Here is a 21436-nt window from a genome sequence, read left to right as displayed (position 1 = left end):
TGTCAGAGGTAACTGACAATTTAAGACATGACAAACACACATTATGCATGCATAGAAAAGACCTTTCAAAGGTGAACAAATACTCATCCATTTTTCTTTCTTTTTTCTTTGCTCTACCATTTGAGGTAATTTGAAATATAAATGGCATTAAACACAAATCAGTGCATAAAATGAGCTGAAAGCTGCATAAAATCAAAGTTTCATTTCTTCATAAGTGAATACTTTAAAAGTCTCTAACATCCTGTTTCCAACACAACAATTTTTTTTTTTATTTTTTTTTTGACATGCATTTTGGAAGAAAGTTTTTCTCTAGAAAATGTCAAAGCAATGCATTTTGTCAGAAGGTTTTTCTTTAGAAAATGTCAAAGCAATCTCTCCCTCTCTGTATCTCTTCAAGGCTTCTGAGATCATCTCTCTCTTCTCTCTCTCCTCCTCCTTTCAATAAAGATGTTTGAAGTTTGATTTCTCTCCTCATCTTTGTCACTCTTTCTATCATTAGTTTTGAATTATGTTAGTCTCACAGATCTCTTAAATGAACAACTGTTTTCCAATGAAGATATAGATTCAATATTTGATTTCTTTTCTCTTCTGTCTTTCTTTCCATCATCAGTTTTGAACGATATTACTCTAACACTTAGACATCTCCAAAATGAACACCTGTTTGTATTTACAGTATCTCATAATACATGTATTTAACCACAGCATACATTTAACATCAGTCACCTCCTCCCATGAAAGCACATCATAATTTCTTTTCACAATAAATGAAAACTCTGTAGATAAAATCGGATATATTGCAATCTTTTCCTGGTTGTTGTTTGCATGGTTCAAAACAGATCGTCAACATTGAGATAAAACGCATTGCACAGCTTAGAACTGTTGTTAACATTGAAATATTGTCTCCTGAAATTTTACAGTTACTTTAGAATTGCGCATATTTACAGTTCACAACATAACACACACACACACACACACACACACACACACACACACACAACCATTATCATCAACATCACATCACATTACAGAACACTATCAGATGCCTAGTGGAAATCTGATTTTTGGCACAGAAAATGCCCCTGAATAAAAGTAACAACTAAAAAAACAACATCCCTCCCACTAGCTTCTAATGTCAACATGGCAGTCACACCCTGATGAAATATTTCTGCTGTCAGTATCAGGAAGACTTAGCTCACTGTTGACGTCAAGTTATCTGTTGGAAATTGTGTACATCATGTTATGACTATGAGATATGGGTCAATGGCATGCCGGCAATAACACTGTCCATGGTGCAATTCACTAAGACGAGAAAAAAACTTCTTTAAATCCTTGTCTTTTACTATTCCATGAAAGTCTTTAATCTTGTGCAGTCTACACAGTTTTTAACACAGGTCTTTTACTTGTAGATGTTTTTGTTTATTTGTTTGTTTTTTTTTATATCTTTTTTTTCTTAATTCCCAGCTTCTCCATCATTTGTTTATCCCCATCACACTTTGGAATACCACTGACTGTGATTATGACACTCCAGCATCAAATCCAATCAAACTACAGAATTTCTGCCCTGAAGGACCAGCAAAGTGGTAGATTCTCTTCCCTTGTACTGCCCTCTCTTGTGCTCCAATTCTCAGCAGTAATGACTTTTTTTCTTTTTTTTAAAAGCAGCACACGGTGCACTTTAGCCGTACCATATCAGCTGTGGCAATTTTTCCTCCTCCCTCACCTCTCTTCACTGTCCATCATTCAGATAAATAACAAATATAAAACAGTATATTTGGATTCATTTTTACATAAAGATAGATTACATACAAGTCATATGAATACAGAAAAAACAACAACAAAGAAAACTAAGCCAGCAATTAACAGATTTTACTTAAAAACCACATTACCCTGATTTTATAACTGAAAGCAACAAAATCGTCAATAATTAGATAATAAAACAAGTCCAAAACAACCAAACAAAAAATACCAGCATGAAAGCAAATAATAACAACAACAGCAACAAAAACAACCAAACAAAAAGTTCATTCAAGATGTGTAATGCACCTATTTCTGGTAGAAGGTAAATGGGACGGACAGACTATTCTGACGGCCTTAGCAATGGCAGGTAAATGCTCAAAAGTTCAATTTGGTTTAATTCAATTTGGGAAAGAGCCCAGCCAGCCACCCAGGGCCATACTGGGGCTAAAAACACATCACAAAAAACTAACAACAACAAAAAAAAAAAGAAAACCGACATAAAACTGCCTTCAACCTGCAGGGGAACATATCTAGAACAGAGAACTGGGCACAATTATCACGACATAAATCCAAAACAAACCCTCTGGCATGTGTCGTTCTGCCACATTTTATTGCCGGAGGATTTCATGGCGCAATTATACCTCACAAAATATGCATAAGATGCATAATGTGCCCTCGGAGTGCCACATCCCAATTCATATTTCCTGGATGCTTAAAAAGAAAAAAAAAAAGAAAAAAAAGAGAAGAAGTAAAATAAAATGAAAATAAACATCAAGAAACACCCAAATGATAAAAATGCCCAATTACCAAGTCAAAAACGAGAGATGCAAAAACATAGTTTAACAAAAATCAATTCAGGTAAGCAGATTGGGAGGAAGAGAGAGAAAGCAGAAAGAAAAGAACAGAAGGGGAAGAATCGAGGGGGAAGGACAGAAACAGAACAAACGAATGAAAAAAATGTTCTTTTGTAGCACATAATTTTAGAAAGCAGGGACACTGTATACACAAAAGAAATAGAAAAAAAAACCCCATCACTGTCAACACAGAGGGGTGATCAACAGTTGTAAAAGCCACATATGCACTGTAACATTTAACTCACTCCACTCCACGTCACTCCCCAGCTGGAAACTTCCAATAAAAGGCAGACTTTGGGATAAAATGTATCACAACCATGGCTTTTTAAGGCTTTATGAAATATTCCATCCCATCGACAGTGGTCATAAAAAAAGGTTTTTTTTTTTTTGTTGCTTTCTTTTTCTTTCCTAAAACTCCACATTCAACGAACACCTCTGTGCATGCAAACAACACTGATTCCATGGATTGTGTTTTAATCTTACATTTGGGGAATGAAACAACAGTCCCTACGTTGTTGACAAAAAAACCAAAAAAACAAAACAAAAAAAAAACTGAAAAATGACAGTCACATTTTTTTTTCACTTGTCTGAGGTATTTTAAAAATGGTGTGACATTTGGTCAAGTTACAAAAAGCAGAACATAGTTCTTGTGATCCCCACAGTTATCATGCCTTCCATACATTAACTGAGGTATTTTCTTTACATTCGCTATTATGCATTTTCTGTACAATTCTTTTGTCATACTGTGATATAATCATTTATCAACACTATACTTTCATCATAAATCAATGACTTTCTGTTCTCAGAATAGAGTAGGTTAAAGAAAAACAACAAGAAACAAACAAAAAAACAACAACACAGAAATAGGAGAGAACAAATATAACTCAATTTTAGTTTTGAATTATAATATTATAACATATTCATTACTCATCATTTTTGCACTTTGATAACCAAGAACACTTTTCGTTTCTAAAACAAAGCAGATGAAAAAAATCTAGATGGAAAAAGGAGAAAAGGAGAAATACAAAATAATACAATTCAACTTTTGCTTTGAACAATTATGTCAATGTAACACAGCTGAATCTGTCCAGTTCTACACTCAAAACTGCAATAGTTTTAAAGGAATGTTGTCCTGACTTGTGAATGAAAGAAAAAAAAAAAAAAAAAAAAAAAACTTAGAGGTATTCCTCCAGATTTTTCATGGTCCCATAGATAAAAAGAAAGATGATGAAACAAGAAATGTGAAAAGACAGAAAAGAAAACAAGAGTCAAATATGAAACTACTGGTCAAGTAAACAGTCAGTCGTATACTGAACATTATAAAGAAGCAGAACTGGTGTCTTTCCTGTTTGCGAGGGTGAGATAAAATGCTCACTGAGGAAAAAATTCACTGCTTGATGTGACAGATTTCAATACACTGCATTCATTCCTTTACAAGACAAAGTTAATAAGTTTCACAGATACAGACTATGTACCAGCACTCTGATTCACATTATATTTTCAGTGTAATCTGGGTCATATACACTGAAAAATAAAATTTGATCCATGCATTAAACATGTTACTGTGAAACACACACACACACTCTCTCTCTCTCTCTCTCTCACACACACACACACACACAGCATCTTTAGCTGGGTTTATACCGAGGAAAACCAATTTTTAGATATCACCTATCACTTTGTGAAGATCTACATCTTGGCTTCAATATAGAAAAAGTATATCTAGCCCCTGGACCCCACAGCTTAACAACCTGTCACTTTATCCTGTCTTTTTCATAACTGTCAACATGAACTGAGCTTCAAGCACCTGTTATGCCCAGGAAAACACACACAGACCCCCCCACCTTCATCCCAACTCTTTTCTTTCCCTGCTGATTTTTTTTCCTTTTTATGAATAACAAATAAATCCTAAATGCAGGTTTTGCCTTAGTGATATACATAATTCAAACAAGATTTTCACTAGCTTTCCCTTCTCTCTGTTCATTTTGTTTTAACAAACAAGCCCATTCCAGCCATTTACATACATCAGTTTGAAGCACCGGTTACATATGTACAAAGATCTCATCCAAAGATCTTTTTTCTTACAAATTTCAAGATCCAAAACAAAGTTTGTAAAAGAACAAAACACAGTGACATAAACCTAAGTTTCAGAACACAATGACATAAACCTAACTTACAGACAAGATAAAAACAACAACACAAAAACCAAAACAAATACTGCAGCAAAAAGTGAAAAACTGTACAAAACTCCCTTCCCCTCCCCCACCCAAAAAACAAGTTCTTGTTGTTGTTTTTTTTACAAGAAACAAAGAAATCTTACAACAACAACAAAAGTTTTGTTTCAAGCCCAAACAGAAAGCAGGTACAGATCACAAAGCGAAAGACTTGGGAATAAAAACCGATACATTCCAGATCAAGTAGATGAATACATTGCACTCACACAAATCAGATCATCAGATCATTCTGTTTTCCAAGCAATTGTAACATCCTCACAAAGATGCAGTACATGTCATCATGTACTTTGTTCAGTGCACAGAGACTAGACATTACAACTTAGTGACAACAAAGGAACTGATAACAGTGTTATTTCTTGCTGTGATTGAACAATGTTTTTTCAGATGCTGACTTTATCCATATGAACAGAATCGTGTACATCGGGATGTGGGTACATTTTGTTTATTTTCCTTGTGTGATGGGCTGATAGTGCTTTAAGGATTAATGCATCTTCTTTCAAGAGAAAACTGCATGTTTTTGTTGCTTTGACATGACTGTGCAAACTCTTGCATTGTCTAGGTTTCTAAATTGCTGACAGCTTTTTTTAATTTTGTTAAAGCAAATGATGTGGATTATGGGTCTTACATGCTAATTTGTTTGTACGCCATTCCTCTTGAATCAAATATCAATGTTTCTTGATTAGCACTATATCTTCCTTGTTGGTTTTTGTAGGTTTGCTCATGATATTTTTGGTTGCTTGAAGGCCAACACTGCTCTGTTGTAGGGTGGTTGACAAGCAACCTAAATCTGAGACACCTGTATATGGTCACCTTTCATGATAAGATCAACTTTATTCTTTGAACCCTGACAGTTTTCTCGAGTACAACCATACATATATGTCTTTTTATATATATATATATATATATATATATATATATATATATATATATATATATATATATATCTTTTAACATAAATGGTTAGTCTTAATTATTGAATAAAGATATATTACCTTGAATTATTTGATACAAATGATGAGTATAACATTTGGTTTTTTAGATGTGGTTGATGAATAATCATTTTCTAATTATTGTTTTTGGTGGTGGTGGTTTTCTGAATATGAGCAATGTGTGTTCTGAGTTCTAATACATTTGATTTTGAGTCGCGTATGAATATTCATAAAAGCAGTTGTTACTCAAGAATAAATGTGTTATTCAGCTTACCTCTTATTCTATTATTCTTATTTTCCCTATTTCTGGTCACCAAGTATACCATTTGTAAAGAAGTACCATACCTTTCCCTTTTGTTACAAAAGCTGAAGATTGTTTATTGTGGTTTTATTCAGCTGCAATGTGGCTGAAATAGAATTGTTTCTTCTGTTTATATTCTCTTTTAGTGTAGATTACATGGACTATCAATTGTTTCAGTAGTTCATGACGCACATCTTACAACAATCTGAAAGCTGAGCGACAGATCCCAGGCAGACAAAGCTGTCTCCGAACACCTGCAGAACACTTAGTCATCAAACTCAATCAGTTAACTTTTACAGCCCAGATGTGCATATGGGCTATCTGAGGGCTTGGTAAAATTATAAAAAGCTCAGCGCTGTGATAAAATAAAATGTGAAGAAAAACACATTGTGATCACATCTGAATTCTAAAAGATCTATCCATTACTTGTAAACTGACAAGCTGAAAATAGCCTAGTGGTTACTTGAAAACTGAAAAGTGGATTGCAAAAAAAACAGTCTAATGGACATGAGGATCGGTGAGTGTTGGTGAGCATGGGTGTATGTGCGCAGGTGTGAATGTATACACCTGATGCAGAGGGAAGGTGTGAATCTGTCAGACTGCTTTGTTCACCATGTGTGACCTGTGTATCTGAACAGCAGCAGCAGCAGCAGAATTCATGAGTGCCCAAGCTTTTCTTTGTATGTGTGTCTCCTGCCTGAGATACAGTGGTCCTCTCTATTTGATTCTTCATTAACTTTTGATTTCAACCTGATGAGACCAAAGTGTACAGTAATGGTGATGTGACTGCAACCAATTAGTCATTTCTTTCTGGTGTACATTCTGGTTTGTTTTGTGTGGTTTGACGATGAATACCTATCAGCACAGAGTGATGTCTGATCAACAGTGTTCTGTTTTCTTCTCACATGTGCAAGTTTACTGTACATACTGACATTCCACTCTCAATGCATAATGTATCAACATGTCAACGAGCCTTGTTTATCAATCACATTTCATGAGTATTTTTTGTTTGTTTTCTTTTCAATACACAAACCAGCACCTGTAGTGTAACAACAGAGAGAGAGAGAGAGAGAGAGAGAGAGAGAGAGAGAGAGAAAGCAAGAGGGAGGAATGAAGGGAGAAGAGAAAGACGCACAAGAGAGAGAGAGGAAAAGAAGTGATCACAGATGAAGAAATCACATGTTCCCAATCTCCACAAAGTTGTCACTCTGCATCCAATCCCACATGCCCCCTACTGTACAAAACAAACAGCGCAGGGTTACGCTACATGCAGAGAGGACAAAAAACAAAAACAAGAACAAAAAAAAAACCAAAAAACAGAGGAAATGTCACAAAGGAAGCAGATCAAGTCCCTTCTCCAGGCAGACTACAGCTTGTGTTAGTCGGCGTCCCACAACCCGAGTCCTGCCCCTCCTGTGCAACATCTTCATCCTGTGACCCAACAGAGTTGGGGCCATCCGGAGACCCTAGAGAGTTGGGGTCATCGTGGTCAGAGCACCCCGGTGAGCTTGCCGATCGCTGCCCCCTCTGCTGGCCTGCTCTGACAACACACATACGCGCGCACACACACGCACACCAAAAGCTGCTAGCAGAAGCCAATGATGGATGGGGTGCACACCTAATCCCACACTGCCAAAAGTGACCTCTCCTTGGAAACATGGTGGAATATGGGATGATGATGATGTTGGTGGAATGACACCTTTCAAGGTCTCTAGAAGAAGCAAACAGAACCCCCCCAAAAAAAACCCAACCAAAGACACCAAGATGCAAAATGCAGTGTTACAAAAAATCAAAAAATCCCAGAAGAAAAAATATACCATTCTTTATTAATCAAAAGGGCAAGGGAGAAGCAAGCAAACGAACATCAAGCAAATACACCATTACCACATCAACCCTTTCACTGCCAAACCGGAGTTTGGGTGCTCTGTTTATAACTTGACACAAGGCTTCAATGTTTTCATTAAGTGCACTGACAAAATTTGACACAACATGTCAATGGCTTCATAAAGTACACTGCCAAAATTTGACACATACCAATGGCTTCACGATGTGCTCTGTCACTGACACAAGACATAAATATTCTGGTATTTCTTTTTTTCTTATATGATGTGTGAAATGAACAAATTAATGCACTGCTTTTGAAATGATCTGAACAACTTCAAATACAAAAAAAAGAACAAAAAAAAAAGAACAGTACTTTGTTGTCACCAAAGAGAACTGAAGTTTGTGATGTGAAAGGATTAACAGAAAGGGACACACACACACACACACACACACACAAAACAAAAAAAACAAACAAAAAAAACAAACAAAAAAAAACACACAAAAAACAACTGAGTACACACACTTCCAACTCCAGAAAAAAAAATAGTCTGACAAAAAACTTACATGGACATCCCAAACTCAACTCCAGGCACAACATAAAGAAGACACAAGGTCATCACATCAGTCCAGAAATCCACACACACACCAAGACAACACAAAGCATCAATCCTTGCATCACATCATCAGTACAACATCCACCCTCATGCTGATGCAAACTTCTAGCATGCAATCACATCCAAGTGTACATATAAACTGTCTTTGTTTTTTGGTGTTTAGAAAAAAAAAAACTATTCAGAAAGGGCTTTAGACCAGTTCATTGATGCTATGGTTAAGTGACACAGATTGACAACAGAGAGGTTCAATTCCAGTAAGTGAAGAAGACATTTGGTCAGCTTAAAGAATAGTAAAGAAGAATGAAAAAGAATTAGTTATGATTTAAAATGTTTGTCTCTACATTATGGCCATTATATGTAATGTATGTATTGTATTTGTGAATCAATATTAAACAAAAGGAATGAAAGTAAATACTGTATTGTCATTTCAAAAAAGTACATCAAACCAGAGGTGGTGTTATGTTGTTTAGAAAACTGTTCATTAATATGAAATGACAGCTGAAATTTCAAAATGTGTAAATAATTAAATAGAGGAAAGAAATCATTAGCATTCTGGTGTATGTAGGTGTTAAAGGAGGGCATGGGTGGTGGTGGTGGTGGAGGGGGGGGGGGAGGATTTGCCCATACAAGTCTTCTTCATTATTTCCTTTATAAGTCTCTAAGCACATTCCTTGATATCAAGGGATATTCACTTGATATTTTGGACACATTTGTGAAGTGCAAATAAATAAAAAGTAATTTTATGGGACTATCTAACCACTGGATACTGGATGGTCAACCCCTATACTGAAATGAATTGTGTGTGTGTGTGTGTGTGTGTGTGTGTGTGTGTGTGTGTGTGTGCATGTGCAAGTATGTGTGTGCATGTGCATGTGCATGTGTGTGTGTGTGTGTGTGTGAGAGAGAGAGAGAGAGAGAGAGAGAGAGAGAGAGAGAGAGAGAGAGAGAGAGAGAGAGAGAGAGAGCATATATACACAAGTGTCTGTAATCATGTATTTAACCACGCTTGAAAACATCTGAGCCTGTGTATTTGTACGCAAATGCATGAGGCAATTATTTCAACTGGTTTGAAAGCGTACAAATGAACTTATACACAAATATTACTTTCAAGCTTGAACCAGTCAGTGGCCATTTCATAAACTCTGCTTCTTGATTTGTTTTTTCTTTCTTGTCCGCCCTCCCTTACCCACCACTCAATGCACCCCCACACCCCTCATCCCTCTCTCTCTCTTCCTCCACCTCATATTACATAAGTATAATTCTCTCTCTCTCTCTCTCTCTCCTCTTTTTGTTGGTCTTTCTCTTTATTCCTCACTCTTTTCTAAGCAACCATCGGCAGTCAATGTCAAGCATCATGAACTAAGCTCCACACGCAGTGATGAAGTTTCTTCTTCTGCCCTCTGTTCTCCCCGACATCCCTCATACACTTGTGCACATATTCACTGGGGACAGACTTTCACCAGGAGGAACAGGGACAATGAGGGTCTGCAGCATTTATCAGTGTGAGTGGATCTGAAGCAGGATAGAGGATGAAGTGTTCAGTGCAAGACTGACATCTCACATGCACACACGAATACGCACACACATACACACCCACACAGAGAACGAGAGGCAAGAAACATGATGGAGGCATTTGTGTTCACTCACACCTATCCAGGGACATGATACTACCAACTGTGCAGCAGGGCAACTATCCCCAACCTGGCGGGCCCCTAGGTAGCAGATATGGGAACGGCCCTCAGGTATGGGGGTTAGTTATGATATTTGTAGCCCTGGACCAACTAGCAATGTTCCTATCAGGACAGGACAGGGCATCAGGTGGCGCTGTTTGACTCACTGAAATAACCCATGTGTCCTACAACGGGTTCATCATGTGATCAAGAGGCACGCTCTTACCTCTAGCCGCAGGGTTGGATCCTCCGATATAAACAAATTAAAGATTGAAATCATTAAAAAATCCCCCCTCCCCCACACACACACCCCTGTGCTCACAGGACAGGTCTTTAGGCCATGAGATAAGGGGAGAAACCTTGAGTGCTGAAGACAGAGGTGTTGGGCCAGCACAGCACTCTCTGACCAACCACACCAAGCATCCCCACCGCCTATGAAAATGTCAACTCACACCACTACTTCATTTCCTTCAACCTTTGCATGCTGACACCAGAAGTCAAACACAAAAAATCAGAAGTGTCCTCTACTGCGTGATGTAATGCACAAACTCAAGTCAGGAGCAAAAGCTGTCGCCAAACAGTCTTCTTAAAACAGTGGACAACAAAGCAAAAAAGACAGCAAGGAGCAGTTCTACAGGACATTCTGATCCCCTCAAATTGTTCACAAGTAATCAATATTCTGCTCCAGCATACTGTTGCCTCTGACTTGTGATGTACATGAAATAATTTTCATTTATGGTTTTGTTACGCTATGAGTACGAATGTGCGCATATATATGATCCCATGAGTATGTATGAGTGTTTGAATGCACGTATGAATATGTGCATGTGTTTGCATGAATACATGTGTAAAATATGTATACGCAAGTAACAGATGCAAGCCTTCGCATGACACAAATGACCCTCACTGAAATTTCAAAAGAGGTGAAGTGTCAATGTCTCAGAAAAAAAATAACAACTTCAATATTCTTCGGTGCAGAACTTTGATGAGCGCCTAAAGGCAGCTGTCAGTCAGCTCTACCCAGGTGGGCAGCCTCTTGTGCAAATGACTCCATGATTGTAAAGCGTTTGGTATATGGTCTCTGACCAAGGTTGGCACTGTATAGGTATCAATAATAAAAACAACTTTGTGTGACAAGAATATCCAAGAAAAATCCTGTCATTGAACCTTCAGATGTGTACTAATCAATATCATCCCAAACCATGGCATTGTGCTTCTGACCTTGCCAAAAGCTTTTTTCACACTGATTTGCTGACACACCAGGCATCTCATTCATGATGGAACTCTGGGCATCAAACTGGAAAAATGTTTGCAACACTCTCATGCCACACTGGCTTTACTTTAAAAAAAAAAAAAAAAAAAGTCCCTATCTCACTGTTTTGCACATCATCATCATTTTATCAAATCACCCAGCAATTGGAGATCTGTCATGCATATTTAAAAATTTGTTCATGCATACAGATACATCACTCACACACACACACACTCTCTCTCCTTCACTCTCACTCACACTCACACACACACATACGCACGCATGCACACACACAAACACACACACACACACACACACACACGCTACCAATCATTCTACCAATCAATCAATTAATTTAAATCTATGCCATTTTTTAAAATCCTTTTGTAGTCAAAAGGGAATTTGTGGGGTGGGGGTGAGGGGCACAACCTGACATGACGAAAACTGGAACAAAGTACTGGATTGGAAAATAAGACAGGATGAGCAGTTGATTGTGAGACAGGCATACAGAGAGATTGTCAGTGTGACATAAACAGAAAGAAAGAGAGAGAGAGAGAGAGAGAGAGAGAGAGAGAGAGAGAGTGTGTGTGTGTGTGTGTGTGTGTCCGTGTATGTCTGTGTGAGTGTGAGTGTGTGTTATTAAACTTTAATACACATAATGCATGCATGTGCCTGTGTAATAGTTTAGTCACAAGATACATTACATGCCAAACAATGCAGTATCTTATAAAGAGAATGACAATCAGAGCGTGTGCGTGTGTGTGTGTGTGTGTGTGTGTGTGTGTAAGTACCAGTAATTATTAAGTAAGATCAGTTATATATTGTACCAATATGAACAGTATCATACACAGTAATGTTACACATGTACACAATACACACATATCAAGACATATCAGGATACAATGTTCAAGGAAACGGTTAATGATAAATGTACGTATACACTTAAAGCATACAATTTTTTTTTCTTTTTTAATCAAAACGCACAATGTTGATTTTGATGCCTATCACCGATTGTACAGTGTTGTTCTTCACACATTTCTTTCCTTGTTTTAGAAATGCTTTTCAAGATGGTGTCTGCAAAAAAAAGTAGCAGATATGCAAGTCTGAATGCAGATTCAATTAGGCCCCTATCTTTTAACCTTCCCACAAACACTCATCATTTGTATTTTTGACTTTTTGTCCCCCTGTTTTGTCACTTGGATTGATATGAAAACAAAATGATAATGCAGCAGCAGCAAAAGAAAAACAACAACAACAAAAAACAACTATCATTACCTGTGTAATGTAACAGATTAACAAACCTTTTGTACACCATTCAAAAATATTTGAATGAAACAATGATCTGCTTTTTTTGCATATCCCTCATTCTCACAAAATAATGTCTTTTTCAGACTTTGAAAGCTTCAGAACAGAGCAAACATTGTCTCTGAACAAGATTATCACTCTCAATTTATCATCAATTGTGGACAGTATGACAGAAGTGTGTTTGGGGTTGACTTTTTTGTTTGTTTGTTTGTTTTTTTTAAACAAACCCGAAAATCACATTACATTTTTAATCCAACAAATGCCAATGTAACACATCAAGCTATCATATGACACAGGTGCATACACTAACAAATGCAGCCCACAATTTCATACACCAAGAGAACTTGGAAACCCACAGGTGAGACAGCCAGCACAAAGGTGTGGTGAAAGAGACGGGTAAAAAAACCAAGGAAGTTGAATCACCATCACAAAACAGAACCAGCACAAGCCATGTTGGCAGGGTGGGTTGGGGGAACCATCCAGGTACACTGATACACACAGGCAGTGAACTTCAATAGAACACATCACCCCTCTCCATGAATCAAAGCTAGTCCATAGCAACTTTGAACAGCTGTGTATAACACAGTAATTTCTCTTGTCACACGATCCATTTTCTCTGTGGATCAAAGTGTTAAGATAGTATATGGCAATGCAGATCCTTGTGGACTTTTAAAAACAAAGGTAAAGGCATAAAACGATAGAAACGGAACATAAGCATTCAGCCAGTTTGGTGTCATGTCTAGGCAGACATCTGCTCTGCTGGGTGAATGCCAATGTTCAGTTACTGCAGCAGTGTAGAGATCAGGTCATCTTTACATCCGTTCTTCATTGGAAACTCTGGACTTTCATCAAAAGTTTTGGTTTTACTTGCTCCCTTCAGCAATTTTGTGCATATATATATATACAAATTAAAGTTATGATGCACAGAATTTTTTAAATACTTACAGTCACAGTGAAGAACTTAAAAAAAAAAAAATCTACATGTTCAGCATGCTGCCTTCATCACTCTAATTCTCCCTACTAAGCATCTTTGATTCAAAGCAAATCTACAATAATAACAATAATAATGATAAAATAATATTATTATTTATCTTCATCATCATCATCATCATCATCAAACAACTTCTCAAAACCCTGCATTAATACCAAACTGGCTGTGTTGTATTGAAGTTCAGTGATTAACATAGTGGTAACAACCGTATGCTTTGGGATCATAATCAATATGGTAATATGCATAATGAATGAACCAAATATTTTCCAATGACTGGATGGCTAATGGTGGTTGTGAATTCAGGATCAATGTCTAACATCTAATAGCATCAATAATCACCCACAAAAAAATTATACCAATGATTGGTAAACAGACAGAACAGTTCAGTTCCCACATTTCCTTCACAGGTACAGGGGTGATAGATGCATGTCATTGATGTCACGACCACCAACCACAACCACCACTACTCAAACATTATCACATCAGCTTGGCCAATATCACAAATGTCAATAATTAACAACCTTAATCATAACAACACATATATGAATACAATAAAATACATTCAATGTCAACAACACACACAAACACAGCAGCAACAAATGCGCCTTGACAAACAGTTCAAAGATAAATAAAATAAAAAAAAACATACACAGAAAACCACCACACAAAGAAAACTGATTATTTCATCCCAGAACTTGACAGTGACAGAATCAATCAAAGGCCACTATTTCAAGGATTATTCAAACTGAGTGTAAAAGTTAACAAAAAAGCCAAGTTTCTGTGTGTTTTTTTTTTTTTTTTCAAGATGAAAATTGAGTATTCTATATCAGAATTCTTTATCTTTTAAGTTTTAAATTTGGCCAGCCATATCTCCATGACAAATCAATGATGCTGAATTTTAACTCTGTTTGATACAACAAATCTGACTCTGCCATAATTTTTTGTCCGGACTTTTATTTTATCCTAATTATTCTTTTTATTTTATTCTATTTTATTTTTTGTAAGGGAAAAAAAAGAAAATTGCACAGAACACTATCATGACAATCATGCTGTGCACAGAGATAAAAATGAAATGGTTCCATGTCACACACTTGCAAGTCTTGTTTCATACAAGTTCGTTGTCATGAAATTTCAAATTTCACCATTTTTAACTTCAAAGGACAAAACTTTTATACTAGCTTCGGAATCATGAAAAGCACAATATTTAGAGTGCTGACCAATGCCCCTTGCATGAGTTGTCATCTGCTTCATGGATGACAGAAAAATGCTGTTGTTATCAGGTTTCTTTCCCCTTCATTATCATTATGCTTTTAAATTTCAATTCAGGTGCAACATTTCACTTCTATGCTTTCTCCCTGACCGAAACTATGTATAATATTTTGTTCCGGTGATACAGACAATCCCAAATTAAAAACCATTGCAAACTAAAGTAATTTCTTACAGACTTTAGAGGACTTTTATGAAACGGCATGTCATTTGTTGTTGATGTTATTGTTGTTTGGTTGTTGTTTTTTTTACAAAATCCCCAACCACCTAGCCCCCAATATTTTTAATTCCGAACCTTTAAGTACAATACTATCTTCCCAATAGTGAAATGTGGTCCTTCAGTACTGACTATTTTGGAAAGAGGCCTGCACATTGCACTCACGAAAACTAAACACTGCAGTAGCAGCTGACAACTCACTGTCTGATCCGGTGGCTTCCAAAGTCAACTCAATAGCTTTTAACTTTGTTTTGGTGCTATTGCTGTCATTATTTTCTTTCTCTGGATCATTATCGTAACTGTTGCACTATCCTCTCATTTCTCTCATTTTTTCCATCTTTATGTGACAGTGAATGTCTGAACCTGTGTACAGACAATAAACCAGTCTTGAATCATGAGTAACAAAATCAACATCACTTTGTTAAAATAGCTGATCCATCTCCTATCATATGCAAGTAAACCAACCATGAAATTCTGAGCCAGTGAAGGAAAAAAAGAACAGAAAAAAAGTGGATAATTCTGGAAGAATAATTGAAACTAGTACAAGTAAAAAGACAAACAAGAACAAAACAAAGAAAACTGGCAAGACAAATAATCAAAAAGATGAACAAAACCAACAACAAACAAAAACAAAACAAAAAAAACCAGACAGACAGACACACTGACAGACAGGCAGGCGGTCAGACAGACAGACAACCAGACAGGCAGGCAGCCAGCCAGACAAATATGACAGACACACACACTGACAGACAGACAGGCAGGCAGACAGACAGACAACCAGACAAACAGGCGGCCAGCCAGACAAATAAGACAGACAGACACACACACACACACACTGACAGACAGACAGGCAGGCAGACAGACAGATAGATAAGACCAACAGGCGGGCAGCCAGACATACAGACACACTGACAGACAGACAGGCAGCTAGCCAGACAACCAGACAGGCAAGCAGCCATACATACAGACAACCAGACAGGCAGGCAGTCAGACAGACAACCAGACAGACGAACACACAGGGAGGCAGACTGAGGACTTACCTCTTCATCCAGCGTGTTGCAGCTGCTCATGGTGTTGCGACTGCCCAGGGTGTCCATGCTCTTCCTCAGCTGAATGCTGCGCGACAGCCGGTTGCACAGGCTGACCACCCGCATTGATTGCTGCACACACCGACGGGCGCAATAGCCGAATGGTTAAAGCGTTGGACTTTCAATCTGAAGGTCCCGGGTTCGAATCACGGTGACGGCGCCTGGTGGGTAAAGGGTGGAGATTTTTACGATCTCCCAGGTCAACATATGTGCAGACCTGCCAGTGCCTGAACCCCCTTCATGTGTATACGCAAGCAGAAGATCAAGTACGCACGTTAAAGATCCTGTAATCCATGTCAGCGTTCGGTGGGTTATGGAAACAAGAACATACCCAGCATGCACACCCCCGAAAGCGGAGTATGGCTGCCTACATGGCGGGTTAAAGACGGTCGTACACGTAAAAGCCCACTCGCGTATATACGAGTGAACGTGGGAGTTGCAGCCCACGAACACAGAAGAAGAAGAAGAAGAAGAAGAAGAAGCTGCACACACCACCACTCTCCCCTCAACCCTCTGCATGCCTTTTTTTGCTTCTGTTTGTTCGTTTCAGGCTGGGGAATTGTCCAGGAGAGTTTCCTCTGAAAATCAGCAGGGGTCTAGGGGCTGCCTTAGGTGGGGTCCAGGGGGGGGCAAGGCCAAAAACAAAATTAGTGATTTTTATGAGGTTTTGACGGCCTCTCCTGAAAGCTACAACTGAAACAGGCTTGAAACGGACTGGACGAAAATAAAACGAAATCGGCAAATGTTGTTTTTTTCCCCCTGAATTTTATCTCTTTTTTTTGTGTTCTCTGAAATCAACTGCTCTTCTGCTGAAAATAGCAGATCCACTAACAGTTCCCAAGCCTGTTTTTTGTTGTTGTTGTTGTTGTTGTTGTTGCTGTTTTTAAAACAGATTTTAATTATACATTTTCTTATAAAAATACATCAGAGAAGAAAAAGAAAAAGACACACATATAAAGAATAAAAACATAAACACTACACACACACATAAGAAAACAATGACAAAAACAAACACAAGTGACAAATTCCATTTGAAAAAAAATTAAGAAAAAAAAAAGATTTTGATTCATAACATCAAACAGCATTACAAGAAATAACCAGACGAATAAAATGCTTGTTATCATAAGGTTATCCCTTCATCGTAATCATTGTCTGCAAATAAATGTCTGTATTTTTTCAGCTAGATTTTGATTCGTAACATCAAACAGCACCGTAAGAAATAACTAGATGAATAAGATATTTGTCATTATAAGGCTATACCCGTCATCGTAAGCATTGCAGGTAAACATCTGTATTCTTCAACTGTTTCAACAACAACAAAAAACACACTAATCTTATAGAGCTGGCAAAGGAACTAGAGGAAAACTGCAACTACAAGCACAGCTGGAATGGACAATGAGTGTCCTTTAAACAAAGGTGAATTTCCAGGGCTAGAAATTCACAGATAATTTTCTGTTGTCATGGGGACAACCTGATAAAAAAAACACATCTACCTGTCTCCTCAAATTTATAGAACTTTCCTTGCCTCTGCTGGGCTTCTGTTTTGAGAGAAATGTGGGTGGGGATGGTGTGACCAATGCCAGCAAGAGCCAACCCCTGTTGGAACTGGTGTTTGTTTGATGATGGAGGAGGAGGTGCCCGAGTGTCCCAAGTTGTGTGGGTGAACGTTTACTGTGAGTAGACTATTACTGGTTGGCCTATGACTGAGTTCGATCCTGTGGGTTCGGCAACACAACTGCTGTGCAATGGTGAAACCTAGTGAATTGTGACACTACAAGTTTGTGCCTCAGTTTAGGAAGAAAAAAAACCCACTTAAAATAACTGTTGTTTAGGCCAAAATGAGTACGCCTGAATGAAAAAAAAAATTTTTTTTTGTCTACTAATCATAAGTCTGAGGGGAAATTCCTTGCATCTATTTTTTGTTTGTTTTTGTTTGTTTGCTGAGTGAGAAGTGAGAGACTGGACACTGAACTTGCTATTTTCCTTTATTCTGTCTGTCTCCTCACCCACTTAGCAACAGATGGGGGACAGAGGTGGTGGAGTTGAAAGGCGATGAGGGAAGTGTGACTGGCCTGCGCTGAAGCTGACTGCTCAGTCACTCTTTCACTGACACAACAAAAAAATTTGGTTGCCCAATGAATACATGGAGCAAGCATTTTTGCTTGGATGTCTTCTTCTTCTTCTTCGTTCATGGATTGTGACTCGCACATTCACTTGTATATGCAAGTGGGCTTATATGAGTATGTTACCACCACTATGTAGGCTGTCATACTCAGTTGTTGTTTTTTTGGGGGGGCGGGGGGGGTTGCTTGAAAGTCAGATGTTTTAGTTGTCCCAGGCAATCAGACTAGTGGGTATTCTGAGCCCTGCTTCTCTTTTAAAAGCAGCACTTTAATTCAAACAATACAAAATCAGTCATGAAATATCAAACGTAAGAAAAAGATTATATTAGAACACTCAATCACTCTCTCTTGCTCTCTTTCTCATCTTTTACAAACATACCCAACTCAGTTGTACTAAGTTACAGTCAACACTCAAATATACAGATTTGTCACATACATTCCAAAATTCACACAGTCTGTCACCTAACCACAAACTGAATGCATACTTGCTTGCCATTTCCATTCATCTGCCAATGAAACAATATACACTTTTAATTACAAGCCTGGCCAAGCGTACCCAAGGTGTCACAATGTTCACAAATATTTTCTGAACCTTATAACACGATTCAGATCTTCCACCTGCCATTCCTGGTGCAACAAACACATACATTTCCCTTTCTCCCACTTACCTTCCATCGTTTGCGGGCCATGAAAGACTTGAAGTTGTCAATGTTGATCATGGCAGATCGCCTGGCGATGGTCTCCCTTTGTTCCTTTGGCTGAAAAGAGAACTCAACAGTGCCACTGCAGAGTTGCAAGGAAAGACAGATGTGTGCGCGTGTGTGCACGCATGTGTTCATATATGTGTGTGAGTGTCTGTATCTGTGTTTGCATGTGTCTGTGTATTCATGTGTGTGAGTGTAACTGTGAGCACCCTTTTGTTGGGCGCAATATCCAGGATGTCAGAGCATAGAACGTTCATGCTTTGGGTCCTGGTTTCAATCCTGTCAGTATCACCATGTGGGTTGTGGGTGGAGATATTTTCCAATCTCCTTAGTGTACAGACCTGCTGGTGACTTTGTAAATCTCCTTTATGTGTAAACACATGCAGATGATCAAGTGTACAAATCAAAATCCACATCGGCCTTCAGTGTTATAGAAACATGAACATACACCACAGGAAACCTTCCAAAATGAACAAATGAAGCCCAAGTCCAGTCAAATCATGTTGCCTAGAGCCCAGCCCACCACAAAGATCCATTTCACGTCTGGGTTGCCTAAATAGCTGGGTAAAAAACGACCTTACAAATAAAAACCAGCATGGCCTTAGAATTCAAATCAATTCAAAATTCCTATATTCATCCCGCACAGGACAGTTATAAATCTGTGTCTGCAGGAGTGGGGGTTGCCGCCCACAAATGAAGAACTGTATATATTGTGTATACATCTGTGGGTGTGGCCAAGTTTACGTCGGCTTTTCAGTGTGCTCATGTGAATCAATCAGAGTGCAGGCACACTTCCACAATATCATGAAAAACAAATTACAGTCAAAAGAAATCAGGTTTGGTTCAATTCTTAACCACTTAAAAAAAAAAAAAAGTTCAGATGACCCAACATGACTGCAGAAATGTGTTATTCAATTTCCTGTGGTGACATTTTACACTGGTAGTTGAAGGGGAATAGTGTTTATGGGACTGTCAGTTTTAAGTCTCTAAGGGCCTTCTTATCGATTCTGCTAGTTGAAGGGGAATAGTGTTTATGGGACTGTCAGTTTTAAGTCTCTAAGGGCCTTCTTATCGATTCTGCGCATAGCTATGAACATTGGCACACCTCTCTTTATATATCTGTATAGATAGATAGATAGATATAGATATAGATAATTGTGGAGGAAAATGAATGCAGAAAACAACAAAACAACCTTTCCATCATTTGAAAATAACTTTGACAAGATTAATAAGGAAAATGTAGAATGGAAACCCTTCAGAGTCTGCAACTGGGGGCCCATTTGAATTCTCTCTGTTGGAGAGAGCCAACTGTTTGCCTGGTATGACTTCAGTTTTGTCCTGTATAGACTCCTCAGATAACTCGGTACACTCAGTGAACTATCGTCCCCTGTGGCAAGCAATCCAGAAACACCCATCGTAGTTCAGTGGTATTCTCAACCATATCGGGGAAATGTTACAATCTGATGAATGATGAAGCAAATAACAAGAAGAAAAGAAGATATTCAACATTTTGTGAGGAAAAAAAAAAAAAGAAGAAAAAATAGTAAACTAAAGAATTCCTAAAAAAATTATTCGTCTTTCAACCTTATGCTTTGGGATTGAAAAAGGATGCAAGGAAGGTCACACACGTTATAGTTATGTGCTTTTTCCAGGTCCCTGTGACACTGTTACATACTGGGACATTCCCTTTTCAAAATATTTGCTGGCTAGTTAACAAAATGATGACTGGTTATCAACTAGCTGCTTCTCTGTTTTTCCTTTCATTGACTGGTTGACTGGAACACAACTGTGACATTCTTAATAATAACTCTAGATGATGCTGCCAACTAGATGATGATGGTATAAATTTCATCTCGAAAATTTTAACCAACTAATCGTATGTGTTTTTGTAAAAGACATATTACATGTAGCAGGTGTAATTACACTGTACTACAAATGATTTTACGGAAATTAATTTTACTGTCTTCAGATAAACAACTGCAAAACACACACAAACATGCACACACAGAGAATCATACCAAGTCACACACTTATTTGACAGTTTTATTGTCTTATTGCACATCCACAATGACATTCAATACTGCCCTATTTTCCTCACAACCTGAAATTTAAATAAAATATGTATGACACTATTTTCCCTGTCTTGTAAATATCCTCAGTGGACAACTGAGGCAAATTCAAACACAAATCTTAGATAAACAATAAAAACATCATATCACACAAAATAAATTACTTCTTTACCATACACATACTCTCACTCTCTCGCCAACACTCCAACAGACAGACAGACACACACACACACACAGAACAGGACATTTGTTATAGCT

General features: G+C 37.9%; 1 protein-coding gene across 1 annotated transcript in view; it reads right to left on the bottom strand.

Moving 5' to 3' along the window:
* LOC143281989 (death-associated protein kinase 1-like) overlaps positions 1–21436 on the bottom strand; it is a 207700-nt gene that overhangs the window by 148039 nt on the left and 38225 nt on the right. The window contains exons 9-10 of the mRNA XM_076587372.1: positions 19074–19163; positions 16235–16354 (exon numbers count right to left, since the gene is read on the bottom strand). Of these exons, the coding sequence (XP_076443487.1) occupies positions 16235–16354; positions 19074–19163 (210 nt within the window). The remainder of the gene's footprint in view (positions 1–16234; positions 16355–19073; positions 19164–21436) is intronic.

This window comes from Babylonia areolata, chromosome 5, assembly GCF_041734735.1.
Source record: "Babylonia areolata isolate BAREFJ2019XMU chromosome 5, ASM4173473v1, whole genome shotgun sequence".
Taxonomy (NCBI): Eukaryota; Metazoa; Mollusca; class Gastropoda; order Neogastropoda; family Buccinidae; genus Babylonia; species Babylonia areolata.
This window is presented reverse-complemented; position numbering and strand designations above follow the sequence as displayed.